Source organism: Rutilus rutilus, assembly GCF_951802725.1.
Source record: "Rutilus rutilus genome assembly, chromosome: 2".
In the NCBI taxonomy this organism is placed as follows: Eukaryota; Metazoa; Chordata; class Actinopteri; order Cypriniformes; family Leuciscidae; genus Rutilus; species Rutilus rutilus.
Window position 1 is genome coordinate 42,856,688 of NC_140210.1, and position 21,136 is coordinate 42,877,823.

Genomic DNA, 21,136 nt, shown 5'->3' on the forward strand with positions numbered 1-21,136 from the left:
TGTGCTTAAGCTGCTGTATCTGAGAGAAACACTCCTCCAGTTCAGCCATCCATCCATCCATCTATGGATTTGAATTTGAATTCGTTTTAATTCTGCTACATTACATTTAAAATTCGATCCTGTTTGCGAAAAATCAAGTGTAACACTGATGGTTGTAGTATGTCTTTAAACATGTACAGTAAGAAACTCTCCAGAAGCGTGTATAACCGCACGTGTTCAACAGATCATCTGTACATGGTTTCATGACCAGATTCTGCTGTGTTTCCTCTTTAGAGCAACTTCTTGGGAAGTAGCAGCTTCTCGGTGGCCGATCTCCTCCAGTTCAAAGACCAGCAGCTTTCTCTCAGCCTGAGGTGAGTCGCATTGCTTTATCATTCACTTCATTCAGGCTGTGCTTTCGTTTTATGGCGAAACTTCATTCGCTGTGTTTCGTGCTCATGCGACGAACTCTCTGGAGGTAGATGATGTCACAGCTGATCAAACAGTGCTGAGACTCCAGCAGAAAACAGGCCATCTGCTCCTGTATTTGGCACATATTTAGTTGCCACACATCTCAGTCTGACTGTCCAATGAATGCACAGCTTGAGTTTTCATTGTATGGTAGGACTGGGTGGGTGGTAGATTTGTTTATGCTAAATACGGAGTAGGATGTTTCCCAAACTGGTTAAGACGTAGAGAGTTTAGCTATTGCAGAGAACCGTTGCACATCAGGTTATTTTACAGCATAAATACTGTACAATAAAGACTTAATTTAAATTTAGACTCAGAACTGTCAGATTTAAGATATTAGTTTGACTGTTTCGAGAATTATGTTGCTAACTTGAAGCTGTTTTTGTCATTAATTTGTTGTGAATAATTTTATGTCTGATCCTCATCCATAAAGTTCCGAATAATAATTGAATGGGATGAAGAACCTGCCGTTTGTCATTTAATTCAGTGTAATTTCATACAAAAATAGATGTTTAACACATTTTAATTTAAGATATGAAGCAAAAATGACTGATTATATTAGTATAAAATATTTTAGCTATAGCACCCATCCCTATATTATCTAAGTTTGGATCATTTTGATGAAAGTAAGGGCTGTAAAAGGGGGTAAATATGCAAACTGTGCAGTGTGTTGTGGAGAAAGAGACGTTGTGTGGTATAATGGTTATAGATGGTCATGCAACCTAAACGATTGTAAGTTCAAAGCCCACAAGGTTTGAATAAATCATGAAGGATGATCTCCTCCCAGTGGGGTTGTTCCTGTAAATGTACTGTAAATCATTTTTGAGCTCCAATTAAATGACAAATTGGTACTAAAGTAGTACAGATGGTGCGGGCAGGACACATTCATATCCAGAAGCATCTGCAACATGCCATCAGGACTTTAAACCAACAGTTTTGTTGCCTTGTTGTCGTTCGCTAAGCGATTTCCTATTCAAACAGCTGCTTCAGTGCAGTTATTCTTTCCTGTGGACACGGACACACTGGATTTGCTCCAAAACTCATTTTAAAGCTCTACCACACGGCTACCTCAAATTGGAGGGCTGTTTGCTTAGTTGCCGCCTGTGAAAAGCGCCCTCATGAGTCTCTTGGCCGTCATGCTAGTACACATTAAGAAAGCTTGCTGTGTTTTGGAGCAGAATCGGTGTGTGTTTCGACATCTGCTTAGTCATCATAATTGATAATGTTGTGTTTACGATTCCCTCAATGTGGAATTCGTATTAATATTGATCGTTGTTTCCCTTTAATTGGCGTATTGGTCATGTTACGGTGTAGACACTGGCCTTTGCTTCATGTTGTTTGTTCTGTTTGTCTGTCTCTGGCTGGTTGTTTGCTCTCTGTCTCTCTTTCTGTCTCCCTTGATGCTCAGAATAGCGTTTCTCTTGGTGCGGAGCAGCAGAAGTACAAAAGCACTGCGCTGTCTCTTGTGTAATGCAGCAAGGCGTACAATGCTCGGGGTCCAAGTCTCAGACTGCTTGTGAAAATGACTTTTTTTTTTTCATATTGTAAAAAGCTGGATTGGAAAAATGATGATGGATTTCAGATTGTCGCTGTATTTGGTTTGTGTCTCATGCGCTTTAATGAAGGCGGCACTGAAGCTCAAGCGTGACTTTAGATTTTCCAAAGAGCGTCTGGAGCTTCAGAGAGCCTTTTTCAGTATTTAAATAGAAATAAAGTTGCACAAAAATGTCTACACTATTTCTAGGTCACTAATCAAATAAATAAATGTACTTGTTTGATAAGTGACCTAGAAATAGTGTAGACATCTTTTCTAATTAAATACAAAAAAAAAAAAAAAATACCTATGTTTAAAGTGGTCAGACCATTTGGACCCCACTATATATTGCATTTGTTGCAGTTGGTAAGCTAGTTAATAGTGAGAATTGGACCCTAAACTAAAGTGTTACCGCTACATTTATTCATTTATTATATTTTTTATGTTTTTATTGTAAAATATGAGTTAATAAATATTAGTAAAATACTTAGTTACTTCACAATTTCAAGTACAAAGTCTATTTACCTTAGTTTTTTTCAACAGTAATAGATTCGACTCGAATGTTATAATGTGGGGATTTATCTCAGAGCTTTGCTTGGATCATGGCGTAGAACTGGCTGGCTTTTCTGAAAGGCCTTTGAAGAACAATGGGAACGGGAAAACACTTTCAGAAACAAAGCTGCTGAAAAAGAGGGCGGTACTCTTGAGCCCTACATCTTCAAAAGTTCATAATCAGCCCTTCCTTTTAGTTTATACTGTATGTGAAAAAATGCTTTTCAGCAAAGATTTCGACTTGGGTTGTTTTTGCTGTGAAATTAATAGGAAAGCAATGCATCCGTCCCTAGCGTTTGTTTGCGACTCTATTGCTCGCCCCGGCCGAGACCTTTCACACAGTTGTCAGGTTTGCTGCGCTGTGTTTCAGGAAGTCTTGTCTTTCCTCTGTTCCTCCCCTCGCAGGTCACCTTTTCTTTTCTGCCTTATCTCTTCCTCTCTCTATATCACGGCACATTCAGTTATTTATAGATCCTTATCCAAGCAGTCTCAGATGCTCGGAGTGTAGGGCAATAAACAGCGTTCTGCAGTGGAGATCTCCGAGTCTTGAATTCAATCACTTTACAGTCGGTGTATTGATTGAGAGAGAGTTTATGCCAAGCTTCTCTTTGAGACGTGCCGTACCCATGGCCAATGAAATCTTGCGTCCTCTAAATGTGAGCAGGTCGGTCTTGCACTAAATGAAATTTCTCCTGCACTTAATGAAAGCTCCATCATCTGTGAGTTTAGGTCGAAAAATGAAAGATTTTTTTGGTACACCTACTAATGCCAGGTCCCATTATTTAATGTTGGTTAATGCATTAACTAAAAGAGTTCACTTTTAGTCTCACCTGCTAGTTAACTGAGTACATTTTCTACAATCTTGGGGTTTTTTATTAATTTTTGTTTTGTTTATAGGTTATTTTGTCACTTATCACTCTTAGAAGAAAAGGTTCTATTTAGAACCTAAAGGGTTCTGTCTGTCTGTCATCATTTTATGGATTTAGTTTTAAGTAATGAGTTTTGTTTTGTATGGAATTGTATGAAATAAACAGCTTATAAAACTACTTTATCACTAGAAAAAACTGTTAAACATGAAGGTAATATGCAATCATTTAAGACATTTTTCTTTATATAAAACCTTTTTGGCACAAAGGGTTCTTTAAACTTGAGTCAAGAACCCTAGGGTTCTATATAGAACACAACTGAACCTTTTTTTAAGAGCAACTGTTGTTGTCTTTCTGTGCAACTACTCCTTTCACAGAAACGGAAGAAGATGGATTGAGTTTTTGTTATTAATATGTTCGGTTTTCTGGCTTAATGTGAGGAATATCTGTGTTGCCATTTTAGACAAACTCCTACTTCTGAGGAAAAAGTTGTTGGCTGTTTTCTCTCATTTTAATCCCTAATATTTTGACTTTGCAAGACGCTAAAGCCAATTTTTCAAGATAAAATTGCATTTGGCACTTCCAACTAGCATCACACAAAAATGTGAGACATTTCATTTCATGCGAGTGTGGATTATTTTTTTAAAGTACAGTCATTCTTTTAGGAATAAAACTTTTTGTAATGAAGGAAAAAAATGACTGAATTCAGCTTTAATGTTGGACCCTGTTTGGGGTTGATTAAAAGTCAATGAGAACATTTAGAAGAGAAAAGCTTCTGGTGCGCAAGGATTAAAGAGGACCTATTAAGCTATTTTACAAAGTCTTCATTTTGTTTTTGGGCTCTAGTAGAATAAGTTTCCATGCTTGAATATCTAAAACACATTATTTTTCACATGTTCTCCATTGTTGCAGCTCCTCTCTTCCCAGTCTGTCAGTAACGCTCTGTTTAGTTCCCGTCTCTATGAAGCCCCTCCTTCTGAAAAACACACTGTGCTCTGATTGGTCGGCTGGACCAGTGTGTTGTGATTGGTCAAGCGCTTTGAGCGTGTTTGGGAAATGTCCCGCCCCTTATCATAACCACGAGTTTAACACACTACTAACTCACTCAACCAGGTCCCGCCCCTTTATTTAGTGTATGCCTTTGGCGGGAATTATTTAAATGAGGAATATTGTGACGTGATTGTTCCTGAAAGGAAACTCAAGACTACAATGGAGGCGTTTCAGGGAGTTCAGAAACAGTGACACAGGGGAGTGTTTTTTATTTTATTTTATTTTTTATTAATGGGTGTCAATGGAGGAGAGGTTTCCCTACGCTGAATAATGTAATGAATCGATAGCCTGTCTGCTAATCTTCAACATGTTTGTTCTTAAACCTTGTTTGGGATAGATCTATTTTCAGAGTTTACACCGAAAAAAATGCTTTTTTATAAGAGAAGTCACGGACAATTGTGCAACAGATTGGATTCTAGCAGTGATTGACTGTTGCACTACTCTGAATTAAATTCAATGAAGTCAAGGCTGTAATGTGATTGGTTATCAAGGCACACATGATCAAAATTGACCATTACTCTTTCTCCACTGGTAGAGCCACGGACTTTCGTATCCACCAATAATAAATCCAGCTCTTCCAGTAATGGACGACCAGGAAGGCCGTTTTCAGATCTTATCCCGTGATGCTTTGTTCACCTCACATGACCCTGTCCCTTTCCTTCCAAATTGTCGTGAGATAAATAATGGGGTAACGTTAACCCTCGTCTTATTAGCACCTGACCAACCATTACTCAGCATGGCTTTGTTCACACACTCATCTGTTGGTGTGTATCAGGAAGGAAGTGTGCTTTGAAGAATGAGTGTCTTTGGAAGTTCATCCAGGTCACCAGAGAATTTCAGGAAGAAAGTGTTTAGAGACATCTGGAGGCTCATTTATAAAACGCATGTACGATCAGATCTGACAGGGAGCTTGAGAGGATAATTTAATACGGCCGTATTTCAATTATGCACGCGTCACATAAACACCTTGTTTTGAGTCTCTCCTGTAGGTGAACGTTTATGCATATCTTTGAGATATGCGAGATAACCGCCAGCAGGAATATGTCAAGCTCGAGGAGGAGAGAGAATCATTTATAACCTTAAATTAAATGAACATAAATCAGCATGCAGATGAATGTCTTTAGAAGGGTTGCTGGCCTACATTTCCCTATTCATCCTTTAGCCTCTCGTCTGCTATTGTTGAAATGAAGATGAATGATTTGATTAAATCAGTCTGCTAAATGCAGTGTAATAAATGCCAAGAGCAAACAGAACACAGTACAGGGAAGAAAACATTGATGTCTTTGTTTGTTCTGGATTTATTTGCTTGTATACGCCATACAGGAATGTTACACTACATCGGAACCGATATTTGGAATAAATGTTTAACAGGAATATGGACTGTGATTGGAAAATATGTAAGGTGTCCATTGTCAGGTATTAATGGACTTCGGCGGAGGCAACCACGCCTCGCCGTCGTCCATTAATACCTGACAATGGACACCTCGTCGGGCATTAACCCGCTTATACCATGGTCACTTGCCAAATAACACATTTTTAAAACATTAGTTTATATTTTAATTCGTTTTACAATCGAAATCTAAAGTTTTTACAAACAATAACTTGGTTTCCCTGGTTACGCCTGACGGTTTATTTAGCAACCGGAGATATTTTTAGTCCGCTCGAGGTATAGTCCGTATAGATACTTTGACTGCCTGTTGCTATGGTTACTCACAGCTGATGTAGCCAGCGCATTTATTTATTAATTTCAAACGGTAAACAGTCAGTTTCACCAGAACTCCTTTACTAGGTGTCCTCTATCACTTTTTAATGGACACCCTGCAGCCAATCAGAATCGAGTATTCACCCAGACCATGGTATAAGAACTAACAATGAACATTATCTTTTACTGTTACATTTGTACTTTTAAATACTTTGTTAATGTTAACAATGTTAACAATTGTACAGTCGATACAATCGATACAATGTACAATACTTTTTAGGGGTGTAACGATACCTAATTTCACGATTCGATACATATCACGATACTGAACTCACGATACGATATTATTGCGATACTCCAAGACATATAATAAAAGGTTAAGAATAAATGTACTGTTGATTAAATGCTAAATTTGATATAACATTGTGGGTGTAAATGAATAGGCTTGGACAGTGGTGACACCAGAATAAATATATTCATGATTCTGAAACTGAAAATACAGAATTATTTTAGACGAATATGCTTGAACTCTGTCACTGGCTAGATATATTTAAAATAATGTAGGCCACGTTTTACTGGTAACATAAGACTTATAGCATAAGCATTATCAGGACCCACTAATATTCCCCCATTATTATACACTATATTCAACATAATATATTGTAGTTTAATGTAGTACTGACTCTGAAAACTTCCATTTTTTCTCACAGGGTAATTTTTATTTTGGGTGAACTATCCACAATACATATTGTCACTATCTAACAGATTTTTATTTTACATTAATAAATGCTATAAAAAGTTTTTTTGTTCATGATACCAAAAGCATTAACTAACGTCAAAAATTATACCATATATATATATATATATATATATATATGGATATAGATATGTATATATATGAATATCACATCAGATCACCACACATATTTACTCCCCACACATTGAGTGTTTTTTATAGCAGTGTCTCTCTTTCTTTTCCACCCTCAATAAACTATCTCTTTCCATAGACCATAAACCGGGTGTAAACAAGACGCTGGTTCTGTTATGTGCTGCGCTCAGTATAATTTCATTGCTTTGCCGACACTGGCCAGAATTAGACCCTAACTTGGTGATTTTTAAGCCCTCATAAAACCCATGATGGGTTTGGGTGAGAGCTGATCTGGAGGTTCTTGGTTTAGAGACCTTTGACATGGCTTGCACTTTTCAAATGATCCCCCTTATAAGAAAGTTTCCTCCTTTTGAAAAATTGATAAGCCTGTTTATTTTTCAGGTCCTGAACTATGATTAGGCTATATTATTTAAGGTTACTTAAGGTTTTATTATGCGTATTTAACAGTCTTTATCAGAACAGACCTGGCCCCATTTTTATTTGAGCAACGCTGCATTAGACCCAATGAATTATCTAAATGCTGCACATAATTGTATTCCTGTTTGGTTGCCGCTAATGTGTTTCAGTTCTTATAGAAACTAAATTATGTGAAATTAACATTGTCAAAATGAATGTAATTTCCTGAATAAATCGGCTGTGATGTAATTTTGACTTTTTAATTTTGTCTGTGATGTATGTTTGACTTTGAAAGACTTTGACATGCTCAGCTCTTTCTCAGCAAGTTCGTGAGAAACACCTTTAAACAATCTTAAAACAATAAAAGAATACAGTTCTTTCAAGACGGCGCTGTATTCCTATTACTCAAACATTCGGGTCAAGGATTGTTCTCTATCGCCCAGTGTTAAACTTCTGCAGTCAGTTCAGCCTGAATCTAAAGGCTTCTTCCAATTTAGTTTTGTAGCTAGTTCAAGTCTTAGCTGGTCTATATGTGGTTTTTAACATTGTGCTTATAAATTCAATTTGAAAATGTCAGATCGACTTTAATGAAATGTTCAGCATTCCAAATGGAACTACAGTGATGATGTCATTGTGACATTTGCATTCTGAATTGCATTTATTTGCATGATGAACTGTGATTAGTTGTTTTTTTCTATTTAAAGTGTACATTAACCGATTTTCAACCTGCTTTGCATTCTTACGATGTCGGAAGTACTGTATATGTAAATGAACAATGTTTACTTGTTCTCTGTGTTACCTAAACCGAGAAATTCAATTTTATTTGTCAATTACGGATTTATTATACTTCCGCGTTTATTGGAATCGGTCGGATCATCAGAGGGTTATTAACAGAACAGTTATTGTAAGGGTAGGGTTATCGCTGAAAATCGTATCGTACTCTGTCTACTCTTTAAACAGCATTATTATATATAGAAGTTTGCTTAGAAGTATTTCCTACTGAAGCAAGGCAGTATTTGACTCTGCTCAGGTGTACCCATAGCAGACTGGTGGGAGTGGCCTTGGATGGCAACATGCCCAGAGCATTATGGGTGTTGAAGTTTTCAAGTAGCACTGATTATAAAAAAATCTCCTTTCTATGGCAAAGCCAGCCAAGTTTTATTGAAAGCCCATTTTGCCAGCGGTGAATAAACCCTTTAACATCTGCAAAGTCGCTCAAAATCATTGTCTTGATTCTCATGTCAAACCAGCTCTGATGCAGTATTTTGCTTAGGCCTGAAACATAAACTTATTGGTAACACTACTATAAGCTATCGTTATTTCCAACATTTATGCATTTTTAAAAAAAGGAACTTTGCAGAACTGTGAACTAACCTGATCAAACAATGAACAATTGTATTTTTATTAACTAACATTAACAAAAAGGAATAAACGTTGTAAAAATGTGTTGCTCACTGTTAGTTTATGTTAGTTAATACAATGAGACCTTATTGTTAAGTGCTACCAACCTATTTAAAACTTTGCAGACACAGCTGTTTCGTTCAGGAAATGCACATCTTGTTTCAGTCTGAGCTGAATATGGGATTTGTAATTCGGTAATCCTAAACTCGAACTGGTTTAAGCTCTGAACACTGTGGCAAGCAAGTGTATGCATATTTGTGCTCTGTATACTGAGATTAATCAGAGAACTACTTAACTCTTTTCCTTGGCTTCTACTAGTCTGCCTATCACAGCACTGCAGCATCTCACACACACACACACACACACTTAAGGCCAGGCTTATTGCCATGGTGATGGAAAAGCCATCAAGTATCTGATCCAGTGAAATACAGAGCCCAGCAGAAAAAGGGATAGGTGCTGCTGTGCTGGAGAAATACTGACACGTCACACTTTACTTCTGATGCTGCAGTGTGTGTGTGTGTGTGTGTGTGTGTGTGTGTGGCTTGCTCATCTCCCTCCCAGGTTTATCTGCTGCTAGTCACCACTTGTTACACACTGCAAGCACACGAGCATGCACTGAGGAGGTAATCTCCATGCTTGGATGCCAGCAGAGGGCCGTTGCTCTGGTTGGGTTTGATGTTTCGGGGTTTCATGCGGCTGATTCCAGCCCTAGCAGAAGTGTTGAGTTTTGTGCTGTGTTATCGGACGCTGGCATGTGTTACTTACTGGATGGATTTCACTTGACCTCAGTGTCAGTGCTGGTTTTCATGCTGCATGGATTGCGATGGAGCTCGAACTATAATGAACTATAATGCATGGACACAAATTCACATGTGCACAGTTCCAGTTGTGGCCTTAAAAAAAACGTTCATGTTTGAAGCTGTGGTTTCAAAACCAGCATTTGAAGTCAACGTATGCACGCTTCTGGTGCCGAAATATAGGCAGCAAAATTATTTTGTATTCATTATTTTGGTAGGCAGTCAGTATTGCCTGTATCTTTTGCAGAGACGATCATCCCATAATGCACTGCAAAGAGCTCAGTAAAAAGTCCATTCAAGATGGTTTAAAAATTAAAACTAATATTAATATTAAGATATTTAAGATGAATACTAAAAGAAAAGAAAAAAACATGAATAAATTTGGAATAATATTTAATAGTACTTTTCATGTTTTTTAGTATAGTTACTTTAAAAACATTTTTTTACTTAAATATTTTCAAATATGCATAATATCAAAATGCAACAATTTATTTATGAATAAATAAATCATATTTATTTAACTAATATTATATTTGAATTAGATTCGATATTTTTACACCACTCTCTTGAATCTGACCATTCAGAAATTTCTGTATAATGACTGTGTAATTGCATATTTAAGGCATTATATTATAATAATCACCAGTTGTTTGTACACCTAATCATATTGATTATTCATTGAATCATTAATACTAATGAACATGAAATATGACTAAATAACTATGCTGTGTATTTTTACTCTTATTGGTGTGTTGTTAGCTAATACCAATGTAGGTTTCAGAGCAGCAGAGTCTGTAAGTGCACCATAGACGCCGTAGCTGTCATGCTTAATGAGTTTCCGTTCATAACAGTTTCAAAGCGCATGGATTACACGGTTAACAAACAGACCTGTTTATTGAGGTGAGAGAGCAGGCATCCGCCGATCCCGCTTTGACATTTAAGCCCATGGCGGGCGCACTGTCAGAGGAGCGCCTCCATTTTTCATTGCTCTGACATTTTTCTCATTGTTAGTCTGGCGGTATTAGACAGAGCTCCTCCACGCTGAGTTAAAATGGCTGACAGAGAAAGTGGGCTCTGACACCGGAGGGACAGGGTTGAGCTCGGCTCGTCACCGTCTCACACGTGGGCAGAGTTCGAGGAGCTGCTTACAGTTTTAATGACCACCAAATGAGACGCCTTTGGTCGACAGCGTGGCACGCGCGTTCAAGTCAGCAGTGTTTTTGGGGAAGGAATAAGCTGTTTCATCTCTGACAGGGACAATTCTGCGAGCGGATTATAATGAAAGCGAACGGGCAATCGGGCCTCTAATCATCATTTTAGAAGCAGCAATGTTTACAGGAACAACCATTACATGCTTGATTGCATGTTACACTACTGCAAATGAACAGTTTTCATAGGTTCTGTGTAAAAGTTCCCACGATTATGGAAAGGCTAGAAATATTAGGGAATTTAAAAGAACTGTGTTAAAGCAATGAAAATATTTATGCCAAATATAAACCCTAATAAGTATTTGGATGCTTTTTGACACTTAAGACACTCTAAAAAAGCCTCTTGTGCTCTTTTTCGTGGCGGTCAAAACATTTGTACTATATTTTAGTTCAATAATGTTTTTTATTTCATATTTTGCATTCTAGGGGATTTAATGGTACTAAATTATATTTATGGAATAGTTATCCATTTATTCTCGGAAAATACTTTTTCCAACTTAAACTGTCGCAAATCTTGAATGCTTTGGAGCGGAAGTCGTCGTCACTTGGAATATTATTGCTGAAGTGAAAGTTTTACAATTTTATGTGTATTGTTATGACAAATGCACAAAAATACTTTTTTTCAATTTTGATATGAAAAATGTATTTTCCAAAACACGTTTTACTCTAAAACTGTGAGAAAATATAAACAAGTTGTGTTCCAAATTTGTGGTTGATATCACACACACACAAAAAAAGGGCGCAGTACCAAACGCTTCCACTAGATGAAATTCATTTCCAATTCAAATTCGACAGTACAATAGTGTGACAATTATTTTTTTTTCAGGACCATTTAACTTTTTTGAATCATGTCCATGATATTGTGTGTGTGTGTGTGTGTGTGTGTGTGTGTGTGTGTGTGTGTGTGTGTGTGTGTGAACTTTTAGTTTTCGTACCATTCAGATGAGATAATTACTGAAGAGAACCGGTTAAAAGGGGTGGGATTTTTTGGTCTATTGAAATGATATTCATACAATCACTGTCCAAGTGTCCAAATACATTTTGGGGCCAAAAAAGGTGATGATCAAGATGCACACTTTCATTAGAAGAGTAGTTGTTTCTGCAGTGTTGTTTTAGTCATGCTTGTCTTATGTTTCAGTAGTGTATGTTGCCTGCGGATTAGTGGCAGTTGTCAGAGGACATCCCTGTTGCAGTGCTGGGATTGCATCAGCTCTGATAAATCTAATCCCAGTGACTTTCAGGAGCGAGCGGGCGGAATGCTAACAGCCCAGACTGTCAATATCAATGCCTCGCATCAACATCTCTCATCCTCCTGCCCACAGTGCACAGAGTCCACGCGCCTGCCGATCACACTCTGAGCTCCGGTGTCCATGTTTTCTGTCTGACTGGGCGTATGACGGGCTCCACGCGAGCTGAACAACTCTTCATGTACTAGTAAAAGAACCAATCGCATAAAACTTGTCAAGAACAACTCTTTTGGAGTGACATTTTACCCCGAAATAAATGTCTTGTACTATTTTAAATACTATTTCAATTATATTTTATGCTTTTATTATTATTATTATTATTAGGACTCAAGATTTTTTGCATTTTAATGACACACTGAATTTCCCCCATATCCTCATTACTTTAATGTAGTAAATTAATTATAAATAAATAAATAAATAAATAAAACTATATCGACCGAAATTAAGTCACAATCTCGAACTTCGAATAAAAAAATGGAATCGTCGATGCTGCCACGCCCCCATGTCACTTCTGGTCGGCTTGCCAAGCGGAAAAAAAAGCGTTGCTAACACAATGGTAAATCATAATTCAGATGTATGTACAATAACATTACAATGTCCAGCAATCGATTTAAATAGTACATTGGGTTTGGGTACTTAAATAGTACATTGGGTACATCATTTGTCGTTTAATGTTAATAGATAAATACATAGATCCGACTATTTTAAGTGTGTATTTAAATGGTCCAGTGGCAGAACTTTTGGCAAGCGTATCAGAGGTTCTGTGTTCTAATCCGAACTCGTATAGTGTTTTTTTTTGTTTTTTTTTTATCAAAACCGATTATGTTTATCAGTGGTTGTATATCAGGCAGGGACACGTTTGTGTGCATTTTGTTTTGTAATTTCATCGGAACGAATAGAGAGTCTCCACAACGGATTGAAGCGCGCGTCCGAGTGAAGACTGTGCGCCAGCCACAAACGGCAACGGGCACTTTGATCACTTGATTTCAAAAACAACACATTTCAGCACTGGATCGCCTCTTATTTAACGAACGAAATGAATGCTCTGCTAGTTAACTGGAGATGTTTTATTTATTTGTATTGGTACATTCGTGCTGAGAGATGTTTCAAAAGTGGTGGGGACAATATCGACCTTAGCAAAAAGTGGTGGCGACATGTCTCACCCGCAAATTACGCCTATGCATAAAAGTCTAGTCTAAAAATGGCATAGAAACCTGTGCTTTAAAAAAAAAATAATAATAATAATTAAATCGAGAATCGAATCGAACCGTGACCTTAGAATCGAAAATTTAATCGAATCGAGGATTTGGAGAATCGTAACACCCCTATTGATATTGTATTAATTTGAGAAGGAAATATAATTACCACGAACATGTCAAAAACATCTTAATTGTCTTAAATAATTGTCCTAAAAGGCTTAACTTATATAAATGTATAGTTTCTTATGTTTTATTTTGGTATTTTGGGCCTAAATAGAACCTGGACATCATAAGATTCACTTTTTTTTTTTTTTTTTTTTTTTTGCATTCAATAAAAAATTATGTGAACAGTTTCTCATTTATGTTGGTAAACGTGTCTGGATTTTGTATAATTTTTACCACTTTCCCAGCTAACAAGGCAAGATTCTCTTAAAGTTATGAACAAATAATCTTCCAGTAACGTTAATAGAACGTTTTTTAAATGTTACCACTCAATCCGGAATGTTCCGGGAACATTCTAAAATAACTTTCCTATAATGTTTGCAGGATGATCAAATACAATGTTCCTTTAATGTCCGAATAACCAAGAAAATCATTGTACATTTTTTTTTTTAACTGACATTTTGAACATCAAGAACGTTCTTGTTAGCAAAACATATTTTTTGTTACCTAAGGATCATATAAATAAGTATTATAATTACATAAAGTTTCTGAAAGTTTCATACCCTGTTTGAAGCAGATCCCTTATTAATTACTTATGGTTTTAACAACAGACAGTACTAGACGATTGTGCAAAAACAATCTAGCTACTGTTAATTTGTTTGAAAGTCTGGTTAACACATAACTGTCGTTATGACTGACAAACATTTCTTTAGTAGGAGGAGTAGTAGTCTTTCCATCACACCTAGTGTCTTGAATGCTTCATTATGTATGTGTGGGTGAGGTGTAAAATATTAATGCTTTGGTTTGAGGCATTCTTCACAGACACTAAAGCCTTTTAGAGTTTCTAAACTCTGTCCCCGACCTGAGCGTCTCAAGCCTTATTTTTAAGACGGAGAGCTTACCTTTTAGCTGTTTCCGTCCAGCCCCACACAACAGGGTATTTATAGTCTCTGCTGCCTTTTGCTCACATTGCTCTGCAGGAAGCTTGACATTTTGACTGGCCTGAGATACCTTCACATTCACGACCACAGGGCAGGACCTTCAGCTGTGAAGGTGAGCTGTTTTTTGTTAGTTTTTTTTTGCATCTTAAGAGCCGAGCAGGGGTGTAGTGCTGGTGGTCTCAGGTTTGGGTGAGATTTTGACGGTTTTTAGCTTTGTAATGGACTTTTTAGATGTTTTCGTGTGGTCTGAGGGAGCTTGTCTGCCGAGTCTATTGTAAACTTGCTGAGCTGTTGGAACAAGTAACTTGTGAAAACACATTTTCCACAGCGCTGACAAACTGTGAAGAGAAACATGTCTTTTCTCAAGGGAGCTGCAGAAACATGCAGTGATGAGTCAGGGGTTGTCAGTGATGTTTCTAAGTCACTGGTGGTGATGTGGGCGTGGCCACTTATGCAAATTAATAAGTGATGTGCCGACTACCAATAGGCTTTTTGAGCTGTTGTTATTTACCGTACACTCCACCACTGAAACACTTTTGAAATTGTGATCGCTTTGTTCACGTATAGCGGCAAAACATTTCCGGCAATGATATAATTCCTAAAGCCAGCAAGCTGTGGGCTCTGATTTGTGAGCATTTTGACTGCGGTCCTATTCACACACGTAACAACTGTATGTATGAAATGGTTATCAAACATTTTTTTTATATTATTTTTGTTTTTAATTTGAGATATTATTCAAAATTGTTTATTATTATTATTATTATTATTTGTTTTATTATATAACACCAGTTATATTAATATTATTTTAATGTTGTTGACTGATTTTTGTTTGCATTTTTTAAATTTTATTGTATATTAGTATTATGTTTTTTTATATAAATATTATTATTTTAAGGTTATCAGCTAGTATTATATATATATATATATATATATATATATATATATAGTTATTTATTTATTTATTTATTTTATTATATATCACCATTATTTTTAGATTATCAACTGAAATGTTTTATATTACCATTTTTATTTTTTATTTTATTTTACGTTATTATAATATATCACACAAATTATGTTAATATTATTATTTTAAGGTTACTGACTGATATTTTTATATTTGATTCTATATTTTAAATTATAATTTTTTTATATATCACACCAATTACATTTATATCACTATTTTAAGATTATCCATTGATAGGTTTTTTTAATGATTATACCAATCATATTTATTTTCAAATGTTTGAACATAGAAATGCAAAAACATTTTTTTTTTTTTTTTTTTTTTTTTGAACTGTGAACTGCTCAAGCAGAACAGCAAAAGTATGAGTAAAAATAAGGATCAAACCAATTATCATTTTAATTATTTTGTGAGGGCCTGTCAGACATTTCACATCTCTAGAAGCACTCGACCCTTTTGAATATTTAAAAATATTTAATATAAATATTTTGTAGTTTTCAGCTACCAATAAGACTGAATCACTCTCTGCTTGGATTCTACAGATTTTTCCACAGATTTGCCCAACAAAATTGAGAAAATGTAAGAAAAAAAAAAGTAATCAGATTGCATCTGCGCCTCCTCATGAGCCAACTCACAGCTCGCTTTTGAACGTATTATTTCATAACGAAATAACTGAATATAACAGAATTAGCAGGCACAGGGAACGTGCGAATCTAGTTGATAATAGAGCACAATTACTGCGCTGGATTGTGATGAGGTCAATGACCGGCTTCCTGTTTTCTGCTCCAGTGACTGGCTCTCTCATTCGATTGCCATTGATTGGAGCTTGCCTCACAAAATGCCTTTGCAAATTGACTCACAACCACAAGCAGGGCGTACATAATGAACCTTTATGGAAATGAAAGACTGCACCAAACACAGAGCCTCAATTCATAAGCCTCGGTAGAAGCTGTGCGACATAAGATCCTCAAAGAGAGCGGATTTTATTGCTGGGGGAGTTTAATCTCTAAATGTTTACCTGAATCAACAAGTTTATACGTTTCATTTTGGCATTCAGTGGGCGAATCTCATGAAAACATGTCCAGGTCACATTTCACCTCAATATTTAAACACAAAAAGAAAGGAATTATATACTGTATAAAGAAAAGTCTGTTTCAAAGACCATTTTAAACTGTATTTTATGTATTTATTTATCAAAGCGATGAATTAAAACATAATACTTCATTATTACTTCAAATCATTAGTTATAAATATGTTACAATTTGGTTATGATTTAATTTAATTTATCAATTGTGTTAAATTATTTATTAAATCATGTATTTGTTTAATTACTTATTTAGTTATTAAGGCGAGACACGGCAGGCAAAAACATCGTTTTTTTTTTACTGGTCAATTTTGAGATTTTTGGATATTTGTCTTCAATAACATGTCTTCTTTCAGACTTGTGTTGAAACAAAGTCCGAAATACACATTTAGGTCTTTATTTTATTACACTTTGTCTGTTTGCGTCTGTAGATTTCTCATAAATTCAACAAAAGTTGGCGTTCTAAATCAACATGCTGCTCCGCGATCTCTGCCGTCAGCCTGTCATCACAAGCACCGTTAGGAAGCTCTCACTCTCCTGTACAATCCTGTCGGATCCAAATATGGTCATTTCCTTTTTATCAGCAACCAATCGTGAAAGTAAAAGGTCTGAATGCGCAATCTCATTGGCTGATGAAAATCTTTAAAACCCGTTTTCTCAAAATGACTTTTCTCTCATTCTCCAAGTCCGAAATCTCCACTTCAGTAGCACCTATATACACCAAAGTTTCCAGACTTGTACCTAGTTATATTATGAAGACATTTACAGAGGGATTTGTAAATATATTATTCCTAGCCTGATTTATATAACATTTTATTCCAAAAAACATGGCGAAAATCTCTTTTTTAAGGCTATTGACAGTATTTTCTGATTTACAGGATAACAAAAGTAGATATCCATAAATCCCTCTGTAATTTTTTTCCCATCTAATATGTGAACACAATGAAAAAATATTTTTTAACCTGGCTTTATCCAATACTCAGATATCGTTTTTTTTATATATGCAAATTAGTGCATATTTGATTAGATATTGCCTGATTTGCATATTTAAACATTAAATTACAGAAAACTTGCAATACATTTTTTTTCTCATCTTAATGTAGGTAATCAACTGGGAAAGTTTCATGGTGATATCTGCTAGTTGCAAATTTTACCCTATTCACCTGTAGTGTCTCGCCTTAAATGTTCTTATTTATTTTATTTCTTATTTATTTATGTATTTTTCTCCGGTCATTTTTTATTATTATGGTTGTGGGTGTGTGGTAATGCAATCTATCATGTAAATAATATCACAATTTGAAACATCTAAATGTAAAAATAGACTAAATATACTTGCTAAATATAATTTCTTATCAGTTTTTGGGTTAACTTAACTTTGCAATATTTTAAGGGTTAAAGAACCTTTCCTCATTTATACATTCTAGCATTTCACTTTATAATGTTTGTTTTAGATCATTGTTGTATTGCCCGTTTATTTATACATTAAAGGTAGTGCATCAAATACTGTCATGAATAAATACTTTACAGTTTAATTAAGATTCATAAATCTTTTTTTACCTCATTAATGTTTTTTTCTTATGAGACTAGGTTTTGTGGAAACAATTCAACACATCATTTCTTATTCCTCCTTTTGATTTGACGGTTAAATATGACCCAGACGTGTCCTTGACAGGTTTCGTATTCGCCCTAATAATGATCACACATACACACACACACACACTGACCTATTTCTCAACTAGCCTTTTTAAAAGATCTCCATGTTTCTAGAATGAAACATGGAGCCTGTAACGCACAGTTATAGCGCTGAGTCTTCATAACATGACCTCGTTTGAGGCTGAGATTTTAAAAGCCCTCGGAAATCAAGTGCCGAATGACCTTTCTCAGCGCTCAGCAGCATCCATCAGAATAATACCGAGCGGACAGAGAAGCCTCTCGCCCGAGCGTGCAAATGCAGCATGATTTTACAATCAACTCAATTCATTTTATATGTTCCGCTTAGGGGTGTAACGATACCCCCATGTCACGATTTGATACATATCATGATACTGAACTCACGATGCCATGTTATTGCGATACTCTGCACTGTTGATTAAAATGCTACATTTGCTATTACATTGTGGGTGTAAATGAATATCTTGGACTTGGTGCTGGAAACCCAATGCACAGGACAATAGAGACACCAGAGTAAAAATATACTGAAAAATACTGAAAATACAGAATTATTTTAGACGAATATTGCACTCGGTCACTGACTAGATATATTTAAAATAATGTAGGCCACTTTTACTGGTAACATCAGACATTTGGCATCATCAGGACACACAAATATTCCCCCATTGCATTATTATTCATTATATTCAACGTTATATATAGTAGTTTAATGTAGTACTGACACCAAAACTGTGAGAACTTTTTCCTCACACAGAAATATTTATTTTGGGTGAATTATACACAATATATATTGTCACTGTCCACGATACATATTGATGCATTTTAGAATTGCGATATATTGTGCCACGATATATTGTTACACCCCTAGTACAAGCATCTGCTCAGTCGATCTCTACCGCTTTCTCAGTGTGTCAACTCTCTGATTGAGACGGCCATCCGAATGCAGTTACTGCTGAGTCATGGGGAAAACCGAGGGAAGAAAGAGCTCGTTCATTTGCACGGTTCCAGAGCAGCTCTCGCTCATTCGCTCTCCAGAATTGTGCCAGCATTACTCATAGAGACAATCATAAAACTGGCCAGCTATTTATAGCGCCGTCCAGGTTTTTTATGTAGGTCAAAAATCGGAGGATTTCTCCGCAGGTGGGCTGAGACTTGTGGGCCAGAACCAGACAGAGCTTCACAGCTACTAAAGGAGTCGACTAGCAATGTCCGATTCGTGGATGAATCGTTCTTTTGAGTCGGATCGTTTCCGTCATCTAAGAACTCAAGCAGTTTTTGAGTGAACTTGCGAGGGGGGGAAGTGAAAGCAACAGTGTTTTATATATGAGTCAAGAAAAAATGTGTGTATGAAACAGTGTATGAAACAGAGTTGGTTTTAATAAACAGAATTTTTATTTATGCTAAAACCTTTTCAGCCAAGGATGCAAATGAATGTCAGTATTGTTTTATGTACTGTAAATGTATATTAGGTATATTTAGGTTTTCTAAACAATTTTATTTTGAACCTGACTTGAGCAGCACATGCATGTATATTTTATATTTTATTTTACTTTATTATTTTATTAATTTTTAATTTAGTTTTGTATATTTTCATTTAGCTTTATATTTAATCATTTTATTTTAAATTAGGTTTTTTTATTTGAGTTTTGTATTTTATTTTATTTTGTTTAATTTAGCTTTTAATTTAAAGGGCCCCTATTATGGATTTTTGAAAATGACCTTTCATGTAGTGTGTAACATAGCTCTAAGTGAAAGAAAACATCCTGCAAAGTTTTAAATCTGAAAGTGCACCGTATATAAAGTTATTGTCTTTCAAAAGTAAGAGTCGACTCTGAGTCAATTAAATTAATTGGTTTTTAAACAAATCATAAGCCGTTTCGTTGTAACGTCAAGACGAAACATTAGCATATTGCCCGCCCACTTATTGCGCGCGCAGACACCAGGGAAAACTTGAACCTCAAACCTGCAGCTGATTCCTGTGGAAATTTCGCTGTGCTCTACAATGTGAAGGTAAAGCCAGTTTTTTCCACTGCCCAAGGACGAGCATGTGAAGAATCAGTGGTTAAAGTTCATCTTTACCACGATATCACAGCAATATAATCCTAAACTTTTGCTGTGTTCCCTTTATTTTACTGACGACTCCTTTTCGAATCTCAGAGTTCAATGCAGGATTCGCAAACCGCTTGCTCTTGAAAGATGGTGTTCAAAATACTTAGTTTTGAGTTTTGTATTGTGTAGGTCTCGTGCTAACTGGCTAACTCACGCTATCACTGTCTTACTGAAACACTTCTGCTAATCAGCTGTGGGCCACTATTACCTATAACTGTGTCTATTAATGCAGATTGTCTGTCGTTCTCACTACTTTGAGGAAAGGATTTGTTTTACCAACGTTTATGTTACATCAGTCATTCACGCTAGAGCTCGGCTAATGTATGCACTGTTATTGATACGTGATATCCACGTGTTCACCGCAATAAATTATCGAGAAAAATACTCTGTAAATAAATAAGTACAAGTAAAACAATCGGTTTGTTGATGAACATGCACTTGTTAATGCTGATGGTGAGGAATTACAGTTGCAACATCCCATAATGTACCTCAAACTGAGTAGTGTATCACTGAGAAACGTCCTGCTCGAGTCGTCCTTGCGATGGAGGTTCGGGTTGAATAACTAGTTCTTCCAGTGTTTCATCATCGCACTCGCGCTAGGATTGATATGGTAAAATCAACGTCATTGTTCGTTACTGTCTTTAGTTTACGGTGTAGGAAGCCTCAGGCCACGCAGAGCTGACGCTGTTATGGCAATGGGCGTTTTTGTTATTGACGCGCTGTACATGGTAGGCCAATCACAACAGACTGAGCTGTCTGGCCAATCAGAGCACGGTATTAGCTCGGAGTAGCTCATGGAAGAAGCTCACGGAAAGGAGGGATTTAGAGAGATTGATTCATCTGACGAGTCGTTTGAGAATCATTGAAAATGTGGTGATGTGCAAATGTATATTATGAGGAAATGAAACAGTTTTTTG

General features: G+C 36.2%; 1 protein-coding gene across 3 annotated transcripts in view; it reads left to right on the forward strand.

Annotated features, from left to right (window-relative positions):
* Window positions 1-21,136, forward strand: part of inpp4b (inositol polyphosphate-4-phosphatase type II B) — a 167,001-nt gene that overhangs the window by 42,164 nt on the left and 103,701 nt on the right. For all 3 annotated transcript variants that reach the window (XM_084401686.1, XM_084401687.1, XM_084401688.1), the window contains one exon: window positions 274-353. In XM_084401686.1, coding sequence (XP_084257812.1) covers window positions 274-353 — 80 coding nt within the window. The remainder of the gene's footprint in view (window positions 1-273; window positions 354-21,136) is intronic.